Below are 27956 nucleotides of genomic sequence, written 5' to 3' on the forward strand. Positions count from 1 at the left end.
CCCTGAAAGTATTACCTGTTTACTTGAAAAGTAAACAATTACTACAGTTACATTGTAAGTATCATATTATTATATTTTGGGTAAAGATATATGTGCATATTGGTTTGTACATTCATTTTTTATCATGTTTTCCCCCTTTCACAGCGATATATCAGGTACCACCGGTTCAGCTGCAGACTTCAACTACAGTAAGGGGACCGCAGGCTTCAAACAAGCCTGTAAATTACAAGACTGGAATAAAAATCCTCCCGTCTTCTGCCCAAAGACACCAAGTAAAAGTCAAAAGACTTTCTGAAAACAAAGTAAAAGCCCCCCTTCTGTCACTCACTTCATCTGAGGACAAATCTCCAAAAGGCAAATGTGAACAATCTGATGATAAGATCCCACAAGACTGACGAAAACATTGAAGCAATTTAGATTTTACAAGAGTTTTTTTACTTGCTTTAATTAGAATTAGTTGCTATATGTCAATAATACATGTGTACGTCTAGTGATATATATTTATGTTTTTGTACTTTGTGATTTTCTTTTTATATTTTAAAAGCAGTGGATTTATGGACAAGTCTAAGTAGTTTTATTCCAATTTATTAAAGTCAATGTTTGGTGTGTTTTATAAACAAAATAAAGATTGTGATCTTTGAAAATGTATTTTTCTTTGTATCATTTATTTACTTAACAAATGCCCTTTTAAAATTGATGTCCACTTTGGCAATAGTATATAATACATATAGTAATAGTACTTTATAAATTAGTCACATTACTATAAAACAATACATATTACAAACAAGTTATCCCAGTATTACTCCAACATTTTTAGAAATATTAGAGTTTGATCACCTCAAAGTCAGAAGTTATATGAGATACAGGTCTTTGAAGTGAAATACACCTGTGCAGCTCTGGCAGGCGAACTTGAAACACCCTTTTTAGCCCACAGACACCCTCCACACATCCCAGTTCAGTCATTCAAAGACAAAGGGACAAAGATAAATGGCCCTAAGGGCTTTTCTTAATGTGAAAGTATCCTGTTGTAATAAAAAGGCCAGACTTCATTGCATGTAAGGCAAAAGGTATGTGTTGGTTTTGAGTTAATGATGGACATATATGGACATTTATAAGCATAAAGTAATGAAAAAAATACATCCCACCAACAATACTATTACCAACCTGTCCCAGTAACCCTAGAGATATCTGAATCTCCATATCACTAAAGTGTCCTTTTATAATAAAGTGACCAGACTGCTTAGTATGTCCACCAAAATCTGCAGTGTGGATCCTGAGAGGATGATGCACAAGTCTGAGTGGTCAACATCACACTTGACCCTTGTTTTTTTACATGTTTAGGGCCCAATATCATCAAAACATTCTATATTACCAAAGCAGACCACCCTTATAGAATTACTGCCCAGTCGACACTGACCATGTCCAGGTGGCCAACTTGGATTTGGCCTATTTTTTTTTTTTAGTTAGAGTTAGAGCTCTACATTACAAAACTGTTCCATTTATAATAAACAACTAATACCAACCTGTCCCTGTAAACATAGAGCTATTTTTTATTATTAGAGGGTTAAGTTTAGGTTTAGGGTGAGGTTAAAGATAAAGTGAGTGTTTGGTTTAGGGTTAGGTTTAGGTTTTGGGTTGAGGTTTAAGGTTAGGTTTAGGTTTTGTGTTGAGGTTAAGTTTAAAGTGAGTGAGTGGTTTAGAGTTAAGTTTAGTTTAGGGTGAGGTTAAGGTTAAAGTGAATGTTTGGTTTAGGGTTAGGTTTAGGTTTTGGGTTGAGGTTTAAGGTTAGGTTTAGGTTTTGTGTTGAGGTTAAGTTTAAAGTGAGTGAGTGGTTTAGAGTTAAGTTTAGTTTAGGGTGAGGTTAAGGTTAAAGTGAATGTTTGGTTTAGGGTTAGGTTTAGGTTTTGGGTTGAGGTTTAAGGTTAGGTTTAGGTTTTTGGGTGAGGTTAAGGTTAAAGTGTGTGTTAGGTTTAGGGTGAGGTTTAGTTTAGGGTTAAGGTTAATGTTAAAGTGAATGTTTGGTTTAGGGTTAGGTTTAGGTTTTGGGTTGTTGTTAAGGTTAAAGTGAGTGGTTTAGGGTTAGGTTTTGAGTTAGGGTTAATGTTAAAGTGAGTGTTAGATCTAGGGCTAGGTTTAGGTTTTGGGTTATTAAGTTTAAAGTGAGTGGTTTAGGGTTAGGGTTAGGTTTTGAGTTAAGATTAATGTTAAAGTGAGTCTTAGATCTAGGGCTAGGTTTAGGTTTTGTGTTGAGGTAAAGTTGGAGTCAAATTTTGCACAACAAAATCTCAGTAAGGAGTTCAAAATCTACAAAATACAAGACAGATTTTTATAAAAACTGTCCTCGTACTTGATGGAGACCCTGATGCCATGTATGCTAACAAGGTTTCCAAGGTTTCCTGTTCAGTACAGCCAGCCAACAACATTAAAGCCTCTTTGAGTAGTGGTTGCCAAAAGAGTCTTGTGCCCAGTGGCCTCACAAGACTCGGATCTGTTCCTGATGGATACTCACATTTCTAAATCATGTGAAACAGCACCCCCCTCAGGTTATTGATTGGAACTTCAGTGAAGCTGAATATTTTTGTGTCACCTCACTCTTACTGAACGGAGAGCTGTGTCAAGAGCATCACACTCTTAACCCTTAGAAACCTAAAATTCTGGGGATTGTTTAGGTATATTTTGGGCCAATTACAATTGCAATTATAAAGTATTCTCATGTGACAATCACACATGCTATATGTTGTTATTTTCAGGAGACCCTGGGCTACTCGGATATGTCATTGTTTGACGTAGAAATTTGTTATCTTTATGAATTTGGGTCATTTCTGATCAAAACTGTACATAGTGCCTGATAAATTTTGTATTTTCAAAATTATAGTGATCTTGAAAACAAGTGCAGTTGTAGTTATCTTTTCAGAAACTGTTAGTCTGGAGTGTCTGTGAGCTAAAAGTGCAATCATTTTGATGGTGATTCATTCTGTTGGTTATTATGAGTAAAAATAAACAATTAGCATAAGGCGACCATGTTTTTTATTGATTTTCTGTGCTCTTGGATTCAGGCTGAGCACTAAAACTCTGACACACCGCAAAACAGGCTTTATTTTTAATTACAAACTGAGTTGCATATTTAATATCAGATATTTTAATGCTCAAAATCAATGTAAACTGAAAGACCTTTGTTTGTAATATGAAGACTAAAAGCAGAGATGTAGTATAACAGTAGCGAGTGGGTTTGGGTGGTTTTGGAGCTGATCTCTGGCTGATGGACGGGCACAGGTGGATGAAATCACTGTGGATGGTGAAGCAGAGTCTGATGAGTGATCTGATGTGTGAATCATGTCTCTGTTTTAACCCTTTGTTGGAATATGAAGGCCAAACAGCAGAGCAATTTGTGAACCAAAACATAAAACTGTGAAAGTAGACGTAGAAAACAAACCAGAATCTTCAAAAAAAGCAACTTAATAAACATTCTTGCTACATTTGATTGAGTAGGACTGTAATATTATCAGAGCTTTATCAAAGCTCATGAATGGAGATACATGAAACAAAACTGGACTGAAAGTACTGGGGTCTGGACCTCGGTGTCCTCATAGCTTGTTCTGGCCATGATTATGTCTAATTGCCACTTGTTAAGCATTAAGAAGGTATAATATTTGATTAAATGAGAGTTATGCTGAATGTGATGTTTTAAAAGGTTCTCTGGAACTGATCTCGTTCTGTGTAAAAGGAAAAGCTTTCCCACTCACATTTATATTAATATGAGGAAATTTCCCTGCTATCAGGGGCCTGAAGGTTTCAGATATTTCATTTATAACATTATCTGTAATTTTAACAACTTTCTCTTTAGTTAGGAAGCTGCCTTATTTTATTCCTCCTTACACAACAGGGTGGTGTAAATTGGGCAGGGCTCTCAGGTGATTTGTTCACAGGCTGTTACTGAGGGTCAGTTATAGAATGATGCTTTACATTCACAGACACACAATATCACCAATACATATCGAATCACACATGATCACATTACTGTATGTGATGCAAAAAATCTAGGTTTTATACAGTACATCCCACTAGAAACTCAGCCTGCTGGAATTTTATTGCCTAATTTTCATAGTTTACCAAGAATCTTTTAAAACATTAACAACATTTAAAAAGCAGACAAAACGTCATTTTGTCCAGTTAAACAAAATGGAATTAACTGACACAAATATTAGACATAAATAATGGCTCATAGGTGTAATTTTACATGCATTTACTGTTAATCAATCCACACTGTTGTGCAAGACGGAATAAACTAAAGCACCTTCCCATCTCAGAGAAAAGTTTTGAAAACTGAAGATAGTGTTACATATTCATGGTCCTGATAACTGGGTTATTTGATCATACTCATATGAATGTGGATGAGAAAGCAATTCTTTATCACTGGACATGGACTGTGGTCAGTTCCAAAGACCGTTTTCAAACACCACACTCAGCATGACATTTCATCTCATCTCCCGAAAGTTTTGCAAGTGGCAGTTAGATACGATACGATCATGAAATTTCAGCTTCTGCTTTTTGATGTGGCGGCTGCTGAGAATACGAGCTGCAAAACCCAGTTTTGGATCTATTTGTGAAATAACTGAATATGACACCTATGGGTATTTACAGTGGACAGGACTGGACATCAAAACTATGAAAAACACACATGGAGTTATGCAGTGAATGAAAAGAGTTTTAAACACATCCAAACATCTTCTTCAAACATCAACTTCAGTACATGTATTTTTATTGGAAACAGATTTCAAACATTTAATCATAAACCTTTAGATCACAATGTCTTTCAGATCATGAAGAACAGACTTTCAGGCAGGTGGGTCCAAACTTTAGACTGATAACAAAGGTCTGGACACTTCACAGCATTATAGTGAGATGGAAGTACCGTAGTGAATTTTATTATTTGAACATTTACAAGTCCTGTAGTGTGAAATGGTCAACAATGTACCTGGGCAAGTGATACAGGACACACCCATTCAATTCCCTGTCCAAGGGGATGCAAGGTTGCAGGAGGGGCAAACTCAGATGTGTCAGCCATCAGGATGTTCTACATATCCAAGTTTGGTGCTCCTGGGGTCAAACTTTAAGGATTTATTGGCCTTAAATATCTCAGGCCTCAGGCAGAGGCCTAAGAAGTGTAACTGTAGCTGACAAAGGGAAAGCGAGATAGCAGGACCGCCATTCTCTAATATGTTGGTTGGGCCACCAGGACCTATGATTTATCAGAAATTCGGAGCCCTGGGTCAAAAGGTCAGTAAGATACGGCCCTATATCCGTTTCTCATTTGGGCCTATGGCAATGACTCAGCAAAGTTTACATTTGAAAGTCCTGTGAGTGAAGGTCCTTGAAGGTTTGTGGTGAGCTGTGATTGGTCATTGAGAGGATAACGTGCAAAAAGGGGCACTAATAACAGTAAATAAAACAGATTTTCCTTCCATTAATATTATTGTATAAAGTTTTTATTTATTTTAAAGTATACTGTGTATTTATAGTATACTGTATTCATTGTTTTACCATACCATATTACTATAATACTATATTATGTATAGCTAATACAAACAAACAAACACAAATCTATAAACAAGATTTCCACCTAAGAAAATTTAAATTGATAAAAAAGTTGACAAATCTCATTAAACAAGGTTCTAAATTATTAGGATTCATTATCATTTATCTTTTTTATTTATCTTTATTGCAACATAAAGATATTATAAATCATAATATAAATCAGAAGATTGTAATAGTTTACTGTATTATTTGAACTTTTCAATTAATTTTATTTTTTTTATTTCAATGGAACAACATTAAAATTGTCATGGAATGTTAGATAAGCTGATGATTATCTATTTATGTAATTGTAAGTTGTGGATTTCTGCAGTAGTAAGTTTATAAAAACTAAGTGTAGTAAATAAATGACACCATGAAGATATTAAATAACTTGAGACATTGTTAACTGTCAACTGGATTTTACTCACCAAAATATCTGAGCATTATTTATTAGTCAAAACTAAACAGAAATCAATAAAATCAAATTACAAATGTGATGAACACAAAAGCATCAATAAACATTGACCTTTTTAAACTAAATAAAAAATCAAATTGAGAAAATACAAGAGCTGTTTACAAATATTAATACTATACAAATTCAACATTTACTTTGTTTTCCTTTGTTGCCTCCTTGGTTAATTTAATAAAGTTATGGTCACATGTCATGTACTCCTCTGAGAGTTCTTCCAGGATTACCTTTGGAGGAAAAAGCCATGAATTTATGACAATAATTAATGGCGAAATATTAAAAATATAATGACTTTCAGGCCAGAACTGCTCATGTAACGAACCACCATACAGTGGATCTTCAAGTCTGAGACAATCCTGCGTTTACAATTCCTGGCAATTAGTAACAAATACATTTAAATCCGAAGAATATCGATGGAATGTGAATGTAAAACATGAAATACCCATTAAAAATGTATGACCCTTTTTACTCCTGCTCTCTGCCGCCTGCAGGGCCTATAGATCACGAATTTCATGCGCTTATTTCTTCAGATGGCAGCCAGTCACGCGGAGGTAAGATCTCTAGCAGTTCTATACATGAAACATCACACACAAGTCCTCGAATTATCAAATAGAAATCTTTTTAAAAATCGACATTCATTGTAACACTAGTTTATCAGTTTGCTGTATCATTCATTCATGATTTTAAAAGAATAAAACAGTTATGATTCATTCTTCTTTAAAAAATGCATTATTTTAATCTATCACATCTAAATTCAATGAAAGAATTTAGAAATGTATTTTTACAAAATAAATATGACGAAGTTTTTCCTAAATTTTTATTTAGGATTCCTATTTAATGTAAATAAAGAAAGCTTACAAATAGTCATTACGTCGTTAAAATACATGCATATTTACAATATTAACATTTTTCGTTTATTTTAAATTTATTCCCATCGAAAAATTATTTTGTAGTTATTTTTACAACACATAAACGAATGTATGCTTTGAAATTCAAACTTTAAAGCAAAAGCACTGGGAACTGGCTGGGTAATGCGGGAAAAGCTGAGTAAAAAAATAAACAAAAACAACAAAAAAAACGATAAACAATCACAGGCTGAGAATCTTCCATTAACTATCTATCATAAGGCCCTTGAAACTTTTGGTTCTTTGGCTTCTGTAGTAGCGAAAGTAAGAGAACTCAGTCTGTCTCGCGGTGACGAAGGACGAAAACGAAACCGAAACTAAGAAGTTCAAACATAAAAAAGGAGATCAATCAATTCTCTAAAAACACAAAATGTTACGGTTTGGTAAGACTAGTGAATAGAGATGAAGACGAGCCTTAAACTGTTTACAAATCAAATGAAGTAAGGTATTTAAGAGTAGTACGCGATGTGTGACGCAAACAGGTGACCACGGTGTGTTTCCGTTCAATCCGCCTGATCTCACAGCTGCAGCAGCGGTTTCTCTGTGATCTGTCTGAAAACCGAATCTTACTCAGCGAATCGACGGTGAGTCAACAGATGGTCCTGGTCCTGCTGTAACCTGTGCGGCTGATACGCTGAGTCGTTTAAACAACTCCGGATGCAACTGAACGAATCGCTGCCGGTCAGGGATTTCACCGCTGTGCATTAAAACATCTGGTGTTCTGGTTCCAAACGAAGAGTTTTGGCGATGTGTTGTATGGTCAGTCGGTCAGTGAGTGGATGTTGCAGTGTTACATTGCACGTATTTTTAACGGTGCTTCCTTAAAAAGCCAAACAAGTGCTGCTTTTACTAACCGCAGTAAAGTTTGCTTGCGGTTAGCGATTCGGATTTCTACCGGCTATAACTCCGGAATGCAGTATCGTGCATCCCCAAGCACTGGTGCGCCTTGTTAGTCCTGATTTGTGGATTCAGATGACGTCATGTTCCACGCCAAAATCCGCAAATATTACACATCGGAGTTTTATTTTCTAGAGCTTATAACTTCAAAAGTGTATTATGCCAAGTAATGAAAGTGGGCTTTAATCAGTGCTCCAACCTCAGAAAACTCTGTTTTTATTTTATTCATTATTTTTCATTTAACAGTTTGATTTACTTCAATGACTAAGTTTTTATTTAGCAAAACCAAAAGTCTTAAGATGTAAAAACATTTAATTGTACAAAATGTACAAAGCATTTACAGTAACATCAAAGAAAAACACACACAATGACCGGCCACTCAGTTAAATACACAATTAATTTGCATCTACAGTCATTGTCCATTTTAACAGCCCCACTTACCTTATTGGAGAATGTCGTAGTTCTACGGTTTCAGACTGTAGTCCATCTGTTTCTCTGCATACTATTTTATCCCTTTTCACTCTGTTCTTCAATAGTCAGGTCCCCCACAGGACCACCAGAGAGCAGATATTATTTGGGTGGTGGATCATTCTCAGCACTGCAGTGACACTGGTGTATTTGTGTACTACTACTGTTACACATGTAAATGGGTGTAGAACTGCATATATCAATAAAATATACGAAACCATGTTTGTGAAAGTTTTCACAAATCAGGTAACGACTAAAACAAGTGAAATGTCATTGCTACTGTAAGTATACATGGCGTTATAGAGCCAAGCCCTCCAAATATTCAGCTTTTATTGCCAAAACTGATCAACAACGGAATGATAGATATAAATGTATTTGTAAAAGTTTTCACAAATCAGGAAAGTTAATATTAGTGTGCTGTTATCTTTATACATAATCAGTTATTAAAGCTATATGCACTAATGATCTATATTTGCTGCCAAAAGCTGAACTACTGTGTTATTACACATGAAAATGGGAGTAGAACTGCATAAATCACTCAAATATACAAAACCACGTTTGTGAAAGTTTTCACAAATCAGATGATGACCACCACTGCATGACTTTAATGGTGCATGCATGCATTGAGTGATTATTATAGTGTATATATTTTAAATTGTGTTCCAAAGTAAAAACCACATTTTTCAGCTTTTTTTGAGCAACAGCTTTTTAATCAATGACTGACAAATAATTCTAGCCTGTTTTTAACCCTAGAGATATCTGTTTTTTTAGTTCCATTATACTGACAAAGTGTCACATTATATTATGAAAGAATCTTTTATAATAAAGTGACCAGACTGCTTAGTATGTCCACCAAAATGTACAGTGTGGATCCTGAGAGGATGATGCACAAGTCTGAGTGGTCAACATCACACTTGACCCTTGTTTTTTTTACATGTTTAGGGCCCAATATCATCAAAACATTCTATATTACCAAAGCAGACCACCCTTATAGAATTACTGCCCAGTCGACACTGACCATGTCCAGGTGGCCAACTTGGATTTGGCCTATTTTTTTTACAGTTAGAGCTCTACATTACAAAACTGTTCCATTTATAATAAACAACTAATACCAACTTGTCCCTGTAAACATAGAGCTATTTTTATTATTATTATTATTATTAGAGGGTTAAGTTTAGGATTAGGGTTAAGGTTAAGGTTAAAGTGAGTGGTTGGTTTAGGGTTAGGTTTAGTTTAGGGTTGAGGTTAAGGTTAAAGTGAATGGTTTAGGGTTAGGTCTAAGTTTTGGATTGTTAAGGTTAAGGTTAAGGTTAATATTTGATTAAATTAGAGTTGTGCTGAATGTGGTGTTTTAAAAGTTTCTCTGGAACTGATCTCATATTTCATTTATAACATTATCTGTAATTTTAACAACTTTCTCTTTAGTTAGGAAGCTGCCTTATTTTACTCCTCCTTACACAACAGGGTGGTGTAAATTGGGCAGGGCTCTCAGGTGATTTGTTCACAGGCTGTTACTGAGGGTCAGTTATAGAATGATGCTTTACATTCACAGACACACAATATCATCAATACATATCGAATCACACATGATCACATGACTGCATGTGATGCAAAAATCTAGGTTTTATACAGTACATCCCACTAGAAACTCAGCCTGCTGGAATTTTATTGCCTAATTTTTATAGTTTACCAAGAATCTTTTAAAACATTAACAACATTTAAAAAGCAGACAAAACGTCATTTTGTCCAGTTAAACAAAATGGAATTAACTGACACAAATATTAGACATAAATAATGGCTCATAGGTGTAATTTTACATGCATTTACTGTTAATCAATCCACACTGTTGTGCAAGACGGAATAAACTAAAGCAACTTCCCATCTCAGAGAAAAGTTTTGAAAACTGTAGTGTTACATATTCATGGTCCTGATAACTGGGTTATTTGATCATACTCATATGAATGTGGATGAGAAAGCAATTCTTTATCACTGGACATGGACTGTGGTCAGTTCCAAAGACCGTTTTCAAACACCACACTCAGCATGACATTTCATCTCATCTCCCGAAAGTTTTGCAAGTGGCAGTTAGATACGATACGATCATGAAATTTTAGCTTCTGCTTTTTGATGTGGCGGCTGCTGAGAATACGAGCTGCAAAACCCAGTTTTGGATCTATTTGTGAAATAACTGAATATGACACCTATGGGTATTTACAGTGGACCGGACTGGACATCAAAACTATGAAAAACACACATGGAGTTATGCAGTGAATGAAAAGAGTTTTAAACACATCCAAACATCTTCAGTTTTACATTCTTCGGTAGCTCAGCCCCCACTGAGGAGCCCCCAACCAGACTGAGCAACATACGCCAGACAAACATCAACTTCAGTACATGTATTTTTATTGGAAACAGATTTCAAACATTTAATCATAAACCTTTAGATCACAATGTCTTTCAGATCATGAAGAGCAGACTTTCAGGCAGGTGGGTCCAAACTTTAGACTGATAACAAAGGTCTGGACACTTCACAGCATTATAGTGAGATGGAAGTACCGTAGTGAATTTTATTATTTGAACATTTACAAGTCCTGTAGTGTGAAATGGTCAACAATGTACCTGGGCAAGTGATACAGGACACAGGAGAGATGAGAAATAAGGACTGGACCACTGAGAGGAGCTGCTTCTTGAGTTCACAGTAAATAATAATTCAGCAGCCAATTTATAGTGCAATATTTCTCCAGCTCTGGCTGTGTTTTAGCCCCATATCCATCCCCAGTTTTTGTGGTCACTGCACAAACAAATCTGGTCCAGTTTAGCTTTGTTTGTATCTTGTGATAATGAGGGATTCTGGGATTTTCTGTGCTTTTTGTAGCTGAAACCCATTGTGTGCTTTTCCCTCTTTTTGCCTATTGTCTAGTGTCTAGTCTAGTGACCTCACGATAAAAACAACAGGACATTTTATCAAAGACAGACGTCAATTAGTGGACATTAAAACTGTGTGTAACACATGGAATTTACACACTGTAAAAATTCAATCTTAACAAGCCAGAAGATCTTAAAATAAACAACAGATCTTTCTTTTTATTTAAGCATTAACAGACTAGACTAGATTTATATGTGTGAGGTTAATCAGCTTTTAGAAACTTTCTCTACAATTATCTTATTTAGAGAAATGAGCTCTTTATTCAGACTCTTTAAACTGAAATAAGGGAACTCTTTTAGAGAACTGAACTGTTCTGAAGCTCCTTTATGAAAGAGGAAGTTTCAGCACTACTTCACTTTCTTTAAGCGTACAGTCATTTTGGATTTTTTTTAAGATAAAGCTAAACTTCTGTACGAAGTGACATAACATAGTAACAGTATATTAACGGTTATCTTAACACAAACGCAAGTGAGTGATTATTCAACATGGGATATTTATAAACAAATACCTTAATATGCCAAATGTATGTTCCTTTCTGGTGTCATGGTCTACATTTTAAAGATAACCTCTGCAGGGAGGCGCCACAGATCCAGAATAAATCTGTTCCTGAAATGTTGTTTATTTGGACAGATCTTCAGCTTTATCTTTGAAAAAATATCCAAAAGACTGTACTCTTAAGACAAGTGAAATAGAGTTTCAAGTTCCTCTTCCATAGTGGACCTAGTGGTTCACTGATTAGTTTCTGCCCTTTTTTAAAGACCTCATTTGGTACAAAATGTATTAAACTGAGAATGTGTGAATTGTTTCAAGCTCAACACTAAAGATTAGTTGCTTTCAAATAAACAATAGTGTTGTTTAAGAAAGTCTGAAATCAACACTGTAGCACTTAAAACAGATCCATTCGTGAAAATACTTCTCAAAATAAGGCATGAAATGTACAATAAACTGCTTTTCTAACTAGAAGACATTAAGAAAATGCTTAATAAAAGATTCATATGCCAGTTTTTCCTTATTTTATATGAAAACCGGATCAAAGTAGCATTACGTAAATCTAGTTATAATGCCTAAAATCAATGAAACATTCTTATTAAGTAATATTTTCTCATTAAATTGTCTGATAATTTTACTTATTTTTCTGCTCAAGTTGTTGACACTGATCTTTTGCAGTGCACTGAGTAAAAAAGTGGTAAACTAATCTAAACATACTAGTCATATTTTAGATTTTTGTTGTTGTCTTGATGGAGACATAAACACTCTTGGCACTTCAGCACTGAATAACATGATTACATCACATATACATATGTAAAAATACACAACATTTATTAAGTCTATGCTTTTCTAGTTTAAATATGTGAGAATATAAATAGGAATATTTCAGCACATGTTCAGTATTAATTTTATTACTTCATAAACAAACAGTGTGTCGTTATTAATGCCTCTTTTCTGTTCTGCTCCTCACTTTCTTCCAGATCTGATCAATATCTGGATGCAGAAGTTACATTTGATTAAGTGTAAATATGCTGTGTCTGATCTCTATATTAAGTTATGACAGTAAAGAGTCAGATCAGTCAGATCAGCTGCTTTAATAATGAGAAAATCTGGATTATGATGACAGAATTTACATTAATCTGGTGAAACATCTAAATTCCTGACTGAACACATACCAGGGGATGCACAGTTGACTAGTACACTAATGAGTCCACTAGTGGGCGCTGTGGGCAGACCGCTGGAGGACAGTGTCTGAAACACACACCTCAGTTCACTCCTTCTTACAGCTCTGCTGATTGGACCAGAGTCTCTCATACGATCTCTCCACTTCATCTCCTCCTGAATATAAAGAGGTGATCCAGCAGTCCAGCATCACTGTCTGCTTGGGAAGATCTCCACAGAGTTCTCCACCACCTCAGCAGAAGAACCCATCCACAAGATCATCCACCAGAGGACAAGAAGAACAACAGCTTGTTCATTGGTAATTATGTTCATTATGATGACTCTCTGACCGTGTATATACATGAGGATAATGGGTAATATTTCAATGGTTCAAGCAAAAAGGCAAAACTGACATCATACAGGGCTCATAGGTTACTTCCTAAGCAAATATTCTAGTTTGTGAGGATGACGGATGCATTTTTAATTTATCAAAGCATAAAAAACGTACATCTGTATTTTAGTTTCATTTTGAGTTTCTGTGCAACAGTGAACAGTGTATCAGACTGTTTACTGCCCACATCTGTTCATTACGGTTCCTTTATTTCTATAATGTTGAAAAGTGCAAGTCGACACATACTGTTACACAATGATATACAGGATCATCATCTCCCGTACTCTCTAGAAAACATCTTGATAAATTTCCCTAGAAAACTTTGTCACTATTAGTCAGGCTACACCTTGGACAACCTGTAAAAGTACCTCCACAATTTTCATTCATTTCTTCACTGAGGAGCTTTAAATTTTTAAGACTGGTCAAAATTTCACAGGAGATTAGCTGGAGATTTAAAAGAAAAGTATTGCAAACCTTCCCTCACTGACCAGTTTCTACTGTATATTTGTAATATTTTAATATTATTTGAAATGAAACCCAATATCTAAGAGCAACATTTAAGCAGGTAAAGTGTCAATGTATCAAAGACTTAATGAGTTAAACTCGCTGTCTGTGTTTGTGTACACTGTGAACGTAGAATCTCTGATACATTAAAACTCTATCACTGATCTACTGTGTCTGACTGAAATTTCTCTGCAGTCTTTGTCGTCATGGCGATCCGGTGCTCCTCCTTTCTTCTTGGGATCATGTGTCTCCTCAGTGTCCAGCTAGCTGGTGAGAAAACACATCCATTTCACTGATATGCAGTCACATCATTACGGATTAAGGACAGTGTATAAAATAGTGTGTGATTCTGAAAGTTCATATGAAGGAGAGAAAGCAGGAACAACTCCAGCACTCAGATTAGGAGATTAATCTACACTGACATGTATGTATTGATACACTGGTGTGAAATAGATATTTTAGTTCTTGATCAAAATTATATTTTAAATCAAACAATCACTACAAGGCTAAACTGGACAAAGTCAGCTTTTTCTATCAGTAAAATAATGCTGGAATAATGTTGTGTGTTTTGTATATTTTCCCCCTTTTTTAAGCCGAGCATCAGTGGGTGATTCTGCTCAACTGGTTCAAAGTCAGAATTAAACACATTTAGGACTTTTAACTGATATTGGACTTTTGCTCTGACACTCTAACTTTATTATGTGTATTTTAGTAAAACAAATGATTGAACGTTCCATTTTGTCACTACAAAAACAATCATAACTCTACCAAATGTTTCAGTATTGTTCTCCAAGTGCAGAGAGGAAACCCTGTGAGAAAGGGTGTAACAAAACCGATTGAGGTAATGGGATGTGAATTTGGCACACTGGAGTTGAGGTGACCCAGAGCCAAGCTGGAACCACTGATGTACTGATTGGCAGTCTGTGGAGTTACCTCTGCACCATCAGGAAGCACAGGTGACAATGGGAAAAACACCTCAAGGAACAGGAAATAAAAAGGCAAACAAAGGGGATGCTGAAAGCAGCTCAAACAAAGGCTGAACTAGAAACGTGAAATAAAAGATAATGAGAAAACAAAAGTTACTTCCTCTGTAATTATGAGAGGAAGACAGACTTTGTTTCACTTGTTTGCTCTGAGTGGAGCAAACACCTTTCGTATAGCTTGGAGCCATTTGTAGCTCAAGCCTTCTTGTGGTTTTTAAGTAGTTTTGGGGCAATTACACTTTTTTGTGTTTTCCAGCCCTCTTTTCTTTTCTTTCCATTTTGTTTTTCTTTTCTTTTTGTTTAAATACCCACCTGGGCTGCATACTGTACCGGTCACCCCTCTACAAAGGTGTGACAAAGGGCTGCTGTTTGCCACAGCCTTAAGTCGAGGGAAACACAAGTGTGTCAGGTTGGGCCTAATTAGCCCAAGGGCTTCAGGGAATTGGAGTTCCCTGAAATTATGGCACCTCGCCGTTGTCACCCTCTGCTGGCGGATTGCGGCGCAGGCTGGGCCCTTACAAGTAGTGAATATTTCAGTGACAATTTTAGATCATTTTGAACTCAAAAATGCAGCCAGAACATGACTAGCATAAACACAGCTCTAAACAGCTGTACACACATAAAAACATCATATTATTCTTTAAAACACAAAACATTTACTTAATTGCAGAAAATTTGGGATGATTCTTAATGTTTCCCATTGATTTTTAGACTTTGAGACACATTTACATCAAAACAATGGGATTTAACTGTTTACCATGTGGCCATGAGGGACAGGGATGCAGCCTCACTTCCTGCTCTAAAATGCAGGGGCGTGGCTAAAATAAGTCTCTTACAAATTTAAAAAAGTTACCTACAAATGAACTCTTTGGCTTTTGTTGGAAAAAGTTGAGACATACTGCTCATGTACTGGTTGAGCCCAAATTAGTAAGTAGTATGCAGTACGAGACCCTCATGAATTTCCTCAGTACTCCAAAGAGACCTGGATGACGTGCTGCTCTGGAAAAACATTCCAGTACCTGGTTTGTTCTTTGTTTATATACTGCATCCAATAATGCAACACGGTCATTTCAGGAGGACGTAACCACGTGATTTACTCCAAACAGTTTAATGGCAATAGTTTCTTTTTTATGTATACATAACAGAAATGAAAATGAATATTTTGTCCTGCTGCTGTTTGCTCTGGTCTTGTGGTGGGTTTGCTCACTTCATCTATTTAATTAAATTAACTTACTGTGGGGTTAAAATAGTAATTTGCCAAAGTTTGCATCAACCACACAATCTGCTCAGCATCATCTAAAACTACCAACTACGACTGTAATGAAAATAAAATGATAGGCAGAAAACAGGTTTACCACACAGACCGATCCAAAGCTGATATTGAAGTTTATTTTTGCCCTTCTTTGCTACTGAGTAGAAAACAGCACCCTGTCATAGTAACTTTAAAGCTCAGCAGGCGTGACATGTTGCCAATGACCTGACCTGAAAAAACCTGAAAAGCAGCTAGCAACGGTTGCTAAGTAGTGATTAAAAGTTTAAGGAAAACATAACAGAGTTTCAGACGATTCTGATTGGCTCAGTCCTGGATGTTGGCCGTCTGGTCTGTACCAGATGAATCAGGAAAGGTGTGTTTTCTTTATTTCTGCATTTTATAGCAGGTCACAGACAGATGTTACCGATTTTGTTTTTTTCATAACAGTTTACCTGACTGTACTTTTTCAAACAGCCATTGTTTGTTTTCTTTTATTTGCATATATTGATCCAGACCTTTAGTAAACAGAGTTTGCATAGTAAAGTTTTTACGAAAGTACTCAAGTAAAGACTTCAGTAATATTTAATGTTCAGCGCATTTCATACAAGTTTATTCCAAAGAAACAATTTAAGTTGAGTAAATGTTCTACAAATTCTTATTTAGATTAGACTAGTCACATCACAAGAGGTACACTATATGGTACTGGGACACCTACACATCACACCTACAGGAGCTTGTATCAATCCCATTCTAAATCCATAGGCATTAATATGGAGTTTGTCCCCCTTTGCAGCTCTAACAGCTTCCACTCTTCTGGGAAGCTTCTACAAGATTTTGGAGATTGTCTGTGGGCATTTTTGCCCAATCGGCCAAGACGCCATCAGGCACTGATGTTAGATGTTAAGACTTGGTTGGGAATAGAAATCCAAAAGGTGTTCAGTGGGGTTGAGGTCAGGGCTCTGTGCAGGCCACTGGAGTTCTTCCACACCAAAACGGTCACTCCATGTCTTTATGGAGCTGGTTTGTGCACTGGGGCTCAGTCATGCTGGAACTAAGAGGCCCAAACCCTTTTTTAGCATTCTTTTGATATTCTGTTGCAACACTGTCTGTTGTGGTGTTCTAAAACACTGTGTATAACAGCAAAGCAAAAGTCATTGAGGCTTAGAAATGAGCAAAATGAAGCTTTGTGATTTCTCCGAAACAAATAATGTTTTCATCTTGGATGCATTCTCAGTTTGAAACTGAAATACAGCTACACCATGAAAATGATCTACTTAGCTAGAAGCCTTTAATGAAACGTGCCAAGTTAATGTCCAAGGAGTTTATTAACTGTTGTCTCTGAAACTGAATGTCTCTGTAGGTTTGAAACACAACATCTGAAATTCCCAGATAAAGTAAAAGTGTAGGGTTTGTATTTTTACCTAATTTGCCATTTTTTTAGGTATTCAAACTCTCACAACCTGTTGTTAATGCAGACACTCAGGAAGAAAAAGGATTACTTTTGAAAGCCTTTGCATGGACACAGCATGGGTCACGCGAGTTCAAATTTTTTGGCATTGGAAGCTCATGGAAGGATGCTGAGGTATGTTTATTCAGTGCTGTTCCTACAGGTGTTCAGGCTAAACCACCATACTTTGTGCAAAATGTCCTTCAGGTGGACTGTTCTGTGTTAGATGGCCTGAGCAGTAAAGCAGTTTGAGTTGATTTTATGTTTTACTTTTTATCTTTAAATGAGTTTGATGTTTTAGTTTTAAGAATATAATGTTATTAATGTTTAGTATTTTAGTAGTAGTTTAGTACTTTGTAGAAAATCCAACATTTAAAAGTAAACACCCAAACAGGTTGGAATAAACTAAATGTCCATCTTGGTAAAATGTTTATGTCTCTATAAATTCTTTCTGTAGAAAGTTTGTATGCAGTCTGGTGCTCTTCTGGCTTCAGTGCATAATAATAATGAAGAGAAGTTCATTAAGCGTCTGATTCAAAGTCACACTGGTGAAGATCGCCCCACGTGGCTCGGAGGCAAACCGAGTGTAAGTGTGTTTGAGTTAGTGCTGAATCTCTCCCAGTGTTCTGTGTGCTCAGTCTCTTTTCTCTGGAACAGTCGACACTCATTTCAGATTGCTCTTCTTCAGAATGCAGGATACTGGGTTTGGTCTGATGGCTCTGATTTTGACTTCGCTAAATGGACCCCAGGCCAGCCAGATGGCTCTGGACGCTGTTTGCAGATCAACTACAATGGTAACAATTTTCTGGGTCTTCTTCTTATTGTTATTGGTTTCCTCACGCTCTACTGCTGGCTACATGCTCATCTCACTGAGACATGTTCCTAGCACAATCCTTTTAACGTTATTTATGATTGATAAATGCATTTATTATAGCATTATGCTTCCATTACCATCTTTTCCACTCTATGCTTTTATAATTATTGTTGTATTTCATTGGAATATTGTTTTTTGTATTTATTAGTTCATATTTCATGGAACTCTTTGCACTGTTCTTGTAGGAGGCTGGGATGATCTTGTTTGCACTGAGAAACGTCCTTTTGTCTGTGCCAGACAGACCGGGAAATGGTGTGTTTTCCTTATTTCTGCATTGCACAGCATGCCATAGAAAGTTGTTATTGACATTCTTTTATTCTAACAAATTATATGTATATTATATGCAAATACTGATCCTGATACTGATCCAGACCTTAAGCGATGATCAGGCGTTGCTGGACTGGGTGTAAAAGAATAGCAGTGCTATTAGATAGAGAAGTAATAAAATAATAATAATAATAATAATAATAATAATAATAATAACAGAAACACAATGGGTGTGTGTGTGTGTGTTTGTTTGTGTGTGTGTTTGTTTGTATGCTCACATCACTCAAAGAATATAATTATTACAAGTTTAAAAAGTTTTTTGCAATGTTAAAGTGTTCTTCTATTGTAACAAGCCTGACATCTTAACCATAGAAGAACCTTTTCTGGTGCTTTACAGAACCCTTTTCAAAAAAGGTTCTATGTAGAACCATCTTGTAACACCTGTTCACTCTTTGTCCTGGTCTTTCTCTCTTTTTGCCTTTTTCTTGGTTTCCCAGTGCTGTGTGTTTTTTTATGTCTGCCATGTGTCTTCACCTGTTCTTTGTCTCCTAGCCCTGCCCTTTCATAGGTCTCAGGTGTTTCTCGTTGTCTGCTGGTATTTATACCCCTGTGTTTGCTCAGTCCCTTTGTCTTGCATTGTCTATATATCCAGTTGCTGTTGCCTGTTTCTCTGGTTGTAGGTTTTGTTTCTTGTTTAGTTCTGTTTTACTTTGTTTTGCCTTGTCATGGATTTATCTGTTCCGGTCACCTCTGCCACTGTATTTTTTAAACTCTGTTGGATCTCACTTAAATAAAAGCAACTCGCACTGGCATCCTGCCTCAGCACCTCCTACATTACGGCTGGGGGCGGCTTCTCATGCGCTTAAGTGGAATCCAAAAGAGATCCAACCACCAAAACACATGTTCCATGTGAGGTGTAAACAGACCCAGTGTAGCCCAATGCTTCTGTCAATTTGACACTCTCAGATTTGATCTAATGGATTTTCTTTCTTGTTTTAGATGGTTTGGAAAGCCTGAACTGACCTGACCTGTTCCTTCCAGTACCCTTCTGCATGTATCAGAAATCACATATAATAATCAACGCTTTAGCTTTGAGAGCCCCAGATATTAAACATAAAAGATTATTATGATCATTTGTTTTCAGTTTCTATATGTGGTCTAAAAACAACATCACTATAATCTGTGTGTACAAGGGGCTGTGATTGATTTCAAATAAAATTCAGCATTGCATAATTCCTGCTTCCTGACTGATTCATCACCCATCTGTATTATTAGTCTTCTTACTAAGAAGAGTTGGTCAGTATATTCTGGGGTCCAGGTACTGCACAGCAGAATGTTGTCCCTATTTTACTGTAAAATATTTGATATTGAATTTGATCTATTACACAGCATCTGATTTCTATGTATAACCTAATTATGAGCTTGTATCTGAAATACCTATTTACAGTTGCTGAATTTTCTAATATAATCTCCCTCAGCTGCCTTACTCTGTCATTATTATACATTCATTCATCAGGTACAGTGTGCTACACAGATTCATTCACAGAAATACAACAAAGATCAAACGCAAAGTTCCTACAGTTCTCTAAAGGCAAAAGCAACATCTGTTTTCATTCCAAAACAGATATTTAAATAAATCACAATAGCTTTACGTAGAATTCCATGATTTTTTTCAAATTTCTGCATAATTCAATGAGTATTCAATGATTAACTATGTAAGATTTACTTGGTTAAAAGTAAACAATTCAGGGCTCCCAAGTGGGAGGAAGCATTGGCTCTATCATCAGGAGATGGTAGTTCGATCCCTGATGATGCTACAGCTGTCTGTGACTGGGAGTCCAAGAGAGCACAGTTGTCCACAGTTGCTCTCCCAGGGTGGGCAGGGTGGTCCCTTGTAACCCCCCATCACCCAGCGCAATGCTAGCCAGCGCAGGCGTCTGTTAGCTGATTTACCAGAACTGGTAGAACTTAGCAATCTCCTCAAATTTTGCAAAGTTACAGGCCTTAGAGCACTGAGGCCTTAGACAGAGGCTTCACCTGCTCCGTGAAGGTGGTGCAAGGCTGTACCACCACAAAACTTCACATGCTTGGTCAGCCCTTTAGAGTAATGATCACATCTTAGTTTGGTGATCCTAGGGTCAAAGGTCAAAGAGATATGGCCCTCTGAATGGTTAGGTTTATGGTAAGGGAGGGTGTGGCAAGCTAAGGGAATGTTGCACAAGCACCAAACTCGGAGTGCCGGCAAAGCATGGCGAGATGGTTTACCTATCCACACATCCTCCCTTACCTTGCCCTAAATATAACTGTTCAGGGGGATTGGAGGGTGGGTAGGGCGAAGTCACACAAGCACCAAATTTGACACACTTTGATTTCTCACCACGATGCTGACCTTATCTGACTTTGGTGCTTGAGCGATGTTGCCCTTTCTAGTCACACCCTCACTTACCCTTGGCCTAAACATAACCTTTCAGAGGGACTGAAAGAAGGGTGTGGGTAGGTATGGCAATTACCACCAATCTTGTCAAGCTTTGCTGTCTCATCGGGATGCTGTTCATATCCAAATTTGGTGCTTGTGCAACATCCCCTTACCTACCCACACTCTCACCCAATCTTGACCTTAACCTAACCATTCAGAGGGAGCAGATCAAGGTAAGGCAATGTTGTGCAAGGACCAAACTAATCACATTTTGCCATCTTACTGGGATACTATGTCCAAATTTAGTGACTCTAGGTCAAAATGTCCCGTAAAGCCTTTGACAATGTGAGGCCTTATAGAAGACAATGGGTGGATGACATTTGCACTGGGAGGCCTGGCAGGGCAAGGTGAGAGGATCACCAAAGTCAGAGCATGTCTGCCTGAGGGGACACAACACATATCCAAATTTGGTGACTCTAGGCTAAAAGAGCAAGGAAATATGATCCTTAGCTGCTTTGGTACTCCCAGGGCGTATTGGTACGTCTTTCCTCTAACAGTCATAGAAAAATTGGTTAAATGCAAAGTTTACCACACAAAGTAATGTAGACCTGTCTCCTGATGAAAAAAGAAAAATCACATTTTGCAGTATAAGAGCATATGAATCTTAAAACCTTATAGAAGACAAGTGTTCTATACGCTTGTCTTCTATAAGGGTGCACAACACTCAGGGTGAGGTTGGAGGGTCACCAAAGTTGGAGCATGTTGTCAGCCCAAGGGGATGCAACACATATTCAAATTTGGTGACTTTTGACCAAAGGTCAAGGAAATACGACCCCTAGACATTTGTATTCCCAGGGCGCTTTAGACTTCCTTTCCCCTAACATCTAAAATAAAAATTTGTGGAATGCAAAATTGACACCACAATTGTGTTGACGGGCTTAAGCCAAGCTCATTGGTGCTGGTCTTGCACCCCTAGGCCCTACCAAAGGCTACTTTGTGTTCCTGACAAATTAGACGTCAGGGTCTCTAATCAGAGTCTCAATCCGATCTCACCCTCTGAACCTATATCTTGGATAAGAATTAGGTCTCTATGGCCCCTGGACACTTGGTATATTTTGAATAGAGTCCTATTGGAGTCTAGGGTTAGCTTACTGCCAGTAGCAATGTTCTCAACCCATTTTTGCATGCCCAGGACACTATACTACTCCCAGGACACGTTGGTATTACTTTTCTCTAACACTTTGAAAAAATTGTGAAACACAGAATTGACACCACATTTGTGTCAGGGACTTAAGTTGAGCTCACTGGTGCAGGTCTCAGGCCTCTAGGACCTTCCCAAACCTACTTCCCATTCCTGACCACTTATTGGTTCGGCACTCCGATGTCATCCGGCACATCCCCCTGACCTCACACATTGATTCTCTTCCCAGTCTGACCCCCTGGCCCCAGATCTAGGCCTATGACTTGGCCTACATGGCCTCTATGATCTCTGAACACTTTGGTACTCCTGAACTGCTGTGCTTTGGACGATTTGGTACTCAAAGAATGGCTGCTTTGGTACTGGCTGCTTTTGGTCTGTTCAAAAGCCACATTTGTGTCAAAAGGCTCATCAAGCTCATTGGTGTAGATCTCAGATCCCTAGGCTCTACCCAAATCTACTCCCTGTACCTGAACACTTAAGGGTTCAGCACCCTGATGTGTAATCCACCACATTCCCCTGACTTCACACATCGAATCCCGACCTGCAGTGGTGGGCTAGGCTATGAATACACAGAAGTTTGTAGGTTGTAGGATCACCAAACTTGAGAAAATGTATCAACCAACTAGCACACTAGCATCATCCATATTTGATGACTCTAGGTTAAAAGGTCCAGGAGATACAGCCTTATCTTAACAAATTTTGGCCTAGACCATGACCCTGCAGAACATATCTATCTAGTCAGTTGAGGGAAAGTCGAAGGACCACCAAACTTGCCATAATTTATCCACCCACTAGCACTCTAACCACATTCAAATGTGGTGACTCTAGGTTCAAAGAACAAGCAGAAACTGCCTTATCTATATGATTTTTGGTCTCGGCTGTGACCCTTTAGAACTACTGGTCTAACAAGGGGGTGAAAAGTGATGGAGCCACAAAACTTGACAAACACAATTGTCCCAACACCACAATATCTATATCAGAATTTGTAAGGTCAAAGGTCAAGATATAGCCTTATCCATACAGTGACTGCAATGTTGGCCTAGCCCATGAATAGGCATTCGTTAACCTAAAGCAGACTATAAAGTTGGTGGAAGGTTGTAGGTCCACCAAACCTTTAGAAAGTTTATCATCCAATCAGCACACTAACATCACACAAATTTGATGACTTTACATTCATAGGTTGAGGAGATACAGCAAATAGGCAGGAGTAAATATAAAGTGGACTAGAAAGGTGGGGGAAGGTCATAGGACCACCAAATACCGAGATATGACCTTTTCTGTGCAGCAGATGTACTTGGGGTCTAGGCCTTGAATGGGCACAACACAACATAAAGCAGTTTAGCAAATTGTGAGAAGGTCATAGAGCCACCAAACTTGGCAATATTTCACAAATCACAAGCACACTAACCTCATCCAAATTTGTTAACTCTAGGTTCAAAGGCCCAGCAGAAACAAATTTAACCCTATGAATATTTGCCTAGGCAATGACCCTGCAGAATGCATTGTATAAGGTCTAGCAAGGGGAAGCAAATCATAGAGCTAGATAAACATATCCAAATTTAGTGTAGGGTCAAAGGTAAAAGAGACAAATCCTTAGCTGTACAGTGGCTGTACATGATTACCATATCCAAATTCAGTGACTCTAAGCCAAAAGGTCAGAGAGATCTGATCCTTAAGGCCTTTAATAATGTCGGGCCTTATATAAGTCAATGGTTGGATGAAACTTGCATTCATAGGCCTGGAGAGGTAGGGAAAGGTGGTAGGGTCACCAAAATTGGAGCATGTTGTTGACCATCGAGACACAACCTTCTACAACAGTTTGGTGACTCTAGGCCAAAAGGTCAAGAAAATATGACCCCTAGACCCTTTGGTACTCCCAGGACGCTTTAGTACTCCTTTCCTCTAACTCTTGTGTCAAGAAATGTGTCAAAAAACAAATTTCCACATAAGTGTCAATAAAGCTACTTCCTGTTCCTGACCACTTGCTAGTTCTGTGTTCCAGTATGTCATTCAGCACATCCTACTGACCTCACATGTTGAGTCTCAACCCGGTCTGGCCCTGTGAACCCAGATCTTGGCCTAAGACTTGGTCTCTGTGGGCGTTGGATACTTTGTTACTCCTGGATGGCCATGCTTGGATGCTTTGGTACTCTTCGAATGGAGTACTATGGGATTCCAGGGTTGGCCCACTGCCAGCAACAGTGGTCTCAGCCCACTGAGCACTTCCAGGGTGCTTTGGTACTCCCAAGATGCTTAGATAATCCTTTCCCCTTACACTTTGAATAAATGCATCAAAACCAAAGTTGACACAAATATATGTCTGGCAGGTCCCCTTGAGCTCAAATGTCAAATTCCGTCCTGGTTTAACCCTACAGCCCATGGTCTAGACCTAGGACTTTTCATCTTTGGCCTCTGGACACTTAAGTACTCCTTGAATTGAGTCTTATGGGCCACATTGGTACTCACCAGTCCTCTATGGGCTAATTTAAACATACTACCACACAATAAGATTTTATTTAACCCCATCATTGGCAGGGTTTTGCCACTTCAGTACTCCCAGGATTCCTTTTAATCCCACAATGTTGTGGTAGTCTTAATGTTGAGTCATATGGGCCACGTTGCTCTTGTCTGGTCCCGTATGGTACTTTCTGATCCTCTCTGGAACTCTATGTATTGGACTCCATGGGCCTTTTAGTACTGTATATGCCTATTTCGGCCTCCACAGCCTACATACATAACTTGCAAGGCCTCAGGATTCATGTAAAAAGAAAATTGGGTGGAACAGGCGTGAAAGTACTTGGGCATGGGAGAACTCGGTCTTACAGTGTGTGCATGTGATGTCCAGAGTGTAGATTTGAAGTAGTATAGGGAAAAAGAGCATGGGAGTGTCCGGGACACGTTTCTACTCCCCCAGGGTTCAACCTGGTGTCCCCTAGCACCCTCTTAAGGCCATTTTTAAAAACCTGTGAAAAACCTCTAGGGGATTTCATTTGTTTTTTTATTAGTTTTTATATAAAAATATACGTCGGTTAACTGAGTCAGGAAACTGAATGGTAGGTGGAGCTATAGAGAGTGATCGAGTGAGCTGGTGTTCAGTATGGGATAGGCTGTAACTGGACTGCTCATCAAGTGAGAGAGGGATTAAATGAGTAGGGACAAAGATGTTGTGCCTGGTGAAGAAACCTCTTTCCTAGAAGAAATCACTGTCCATGGCAATCTCAACCATTTTGTTGCTTAGGTCTTTCCAGGGTGCTTCTAAACAAAGCAATCTCTCATTCTGTCTAGTAACATTATCTGAGGATGTTAAGGAAAGCTCCACATGGCGTACCTGTGAGGAAACTGTTGTTGATAGGATCTCATCTTTTGATGTGGGAGAATAAACTGCTCTGCTGAATGGCTCAGTATAAAGTCATCAAGGTAAGTAGGAACCCTCCCGTTCTCCGTTGTCAAAATCTCTGGAAGTTGCCACGACACACCTGATGTACTGATCAGGCTCAAAGGACCATTTGTACGAATTGTGTATCACTTTATTGGCAGTGCATCAACTGGTCTAACTCTTCAGTTAGAAAGAGCACCGGCAGACGTCCAGATCATTTATCAGTTTATTCCAGCTCCAAGGTTTGACACTGAGAATAGGTGTAGGAATTTGTGGTCTCCACAAACAACAAATAAACATTAAATGATGAAATATCGAATCTCAAAATCACAACTAAATGTAACGGGTAGGAGCTAAGAAGATTGGGAGAGTATAAACTATGGGGCACTAGGACCCAGCAGCTGTAGCTAATACAAGGGCAGTAAGACCCGCTGCACTACAGCTAACTTAGGGACAGTAGGACCCATCGGCATCGTAGTTCTTTCAAACTAATGCCGTTTCACTGCTTCTTTATTAAGCTCATCTGTGGCTCCCTTGAGTGTGTAGCTCGTGGCGTGTGCATGTATGGGAAAAACGTGTTGTCCTGTCCTGTGAGACTGGTGTGCCTGCAGGCAAAAGGAAAAATAGTCTGTCTCAGAAAGGTTGCAGTTGCCTTCTGCTGTCAAGGTGGTTGAAGCTTGAGTTTGAGCAAGGGGGAGGGCAGTAAAGACCTCAGATGACCAGTGCTTTCCTCGAGGATCCAGTTGATATTGAAGCGCAAATTATTCGTCGAGCTCTTTGTCGGGAAGAGTCATTAGACCCAGATTGGACATACTTTCATTACCCGATGAGTATCACCGTTTTTCTTTACAGTCAATTAGATACTTAAATAATATTCTAAAGCCATACATTTCCAATATCACACATCGTGGATCCGCACTTACTTCTTTGCAAACTTTATGCATTGCTCTCCGGTTTTTTGCAAATCGTTCTTTTTTATACAATGTAGGAGACGCTGAACACATAGGGAAGGCTACTGTATGTCGGTCTGCCCGAAAAGTATGCCTAGCATTAAAACGTTTGATGTAGAGGTTTGTGGTGTTCCCTGGGCATAAGCCTATAATGAACATAAAAGAGGAATTCCACAGAATTGCAGGTTTGTATTTATTAACAAAGATTAGAAAAGGATAAAATGATTGGGAAGTGGAAATAGCTCTGCATTTTTTAAAATTTAAGGATTTCCAAGAGTCATTGGCTGCATGGATGGAACCCACATCCCAATTAAAGCACCCGCAGAAAATGAAGGGGATTATGTAAACAGAAAATCCTTCCACAGCATTAATATACAGGTAGTGACCATCTTAAATGTACTTTGTTAAATTTATTTAAATAAAAGTGTAGCATTTAATTTGTTACATAAACTTACTGTTATCTTCCATGAAGATCATGTGTGATGCTACAAACATAACTACAAATCTTGGAGCCAAATGGCCTGATTGTGTGCATGATGCACGGATTTTTGATGAGTCTGCACTATACAATAAATTTGAACAAGGTAAGCCTGGGAAATGTTTGCTGTGGTTCACATTCAGTGTATGGTTACATTGTTTCAGTTTAAATCACTGCATCTCCTGTGTGCTTACAGGACAATGCGATGGTCTCCTCCTTGCAGACAGAGGGTATCCCTGCATGCCATATGTGATGACACCATACCCTGACCCTGAGCCTGGACCACAGTCACGCTACAACCTGACCCTATCCAAAACAAGAGCAAGGGTTGAAATGACAGTCGGGATTCTCAATCCAGGTTTCAGTGCCTGCAGGGACTCAGGGTCACTCCAGAGAGGGCATGTGACATTATAGTGGCATGTGTGGTACTGCACAACATTGCCACCATTAGAGCAGAGCAACATCCTGCCATACCCCAAGCAGATATTGAGGAGGAACCACATCTTAATCTGCTTGACCACAGAAATGGTAGAATTGTCTGAGATGCAATATGCAATCACTATTTCTCCCAATAATTATTTCCTCATCATTTCTCTCACCCATCTTGCCCTTTAATTATATAAATAAGACTACAATTTATGTTCATGATTTCTTTATTTCCTGAAAATAAAAAATTGGCAAGTTAATTTCTTTGTCCTCATTCTTTAGTAAGAACATTCCCATCTATATACTCACAGCAATTACCCCCACCTTTAACTTACATTCCAGCAACGCAATTTCAAGGCTTGTCTGTTTTATTTGGAGTTTTATGTGCTCCATCTTAAGATCACACTTCTCAATTTGCTTCTGGAGGTGTATATTGTATAAATCATTTACAGGCAGCTTGGAAGCAGAAAGGAAGAGAGAAAAATACCATGATATGGTCAAA

General features: G+C 38.1%; 1 protein-coding gene and 1 pseudogene across 1 annotated transcript; both read left to right on the forward strand.

Annotated features, from left to right (window-relative positions):
• Positions 1-13050: 13050 nt before the first annotated feature.
• Positions 13051-19840, forward strand: LOC118802239 (galactose-specific lectin nattectin-like). Its single transcript, XM_036562723.1, has 7 exons — positions 13051-13208; positions 13980-14054; positions 17495-17601; positions 17924-18052; positions 18155-18260; positions 18526-18592; positions 19607-19840. Coding segments are annotated over exons 2-7 (474 nt in total). The 5' UTR covers positions 13051-13208; positions 13980-13990; the 3' UTR covers positions 19608-19840.
• A 6392-nt stretch (positions 19841-26232) lies between these two features.
• Positions 26233-27570, forward strand: LOC118802245 (annotated as a pseudogene).
• The last annotated feature ends 386 nt before the right edge of the window (positions 27571-27956 follow it).

This window comes from Colossoma macropomum, unplaced genomic scaffold (assembly GCF_904425465.1).
Source record: "Colossoma macropomum unplaced genomic scaffold, Colossoma_macropomum, whole genome shotgun sequence".
NCBI classification, from domain to species: domain Eukaryota; kingdom Metazoa; phylum Chordata; class Actinopteri; order Characiformes; family Serrasalmidae; genus Colossoma; species Colossoma macropomum.

What these genes read in the sequence shown, in the direction of transcription:
- LOC118802239 (XM_036562723.1), top strand. Translation starts at nt 13,991, where the DNA reads ATGGCGATCCGGTGCTCCTCCTTTCTTCTTGGGATCATGTGTCTCCTC. An exon ending in CCTCAGTGTCCAGCTAGCTG is followed by an intron (nt 14,055 to 17,494) that starts GTGAGAAAACAC and finishes TTGTTAATGCAG; the next exon opens with ACACTCAGGAAGAAAAAGGA. An exon ending in GCTCATGGAAGGATGCTGAG is followed by an intron (nt 17,602 to 17,923) that starts GTATGTTTATTC and finishes TTCTTTCTGTAG; the next exon opens with AAAGTTTGTATGCAGTCTGG.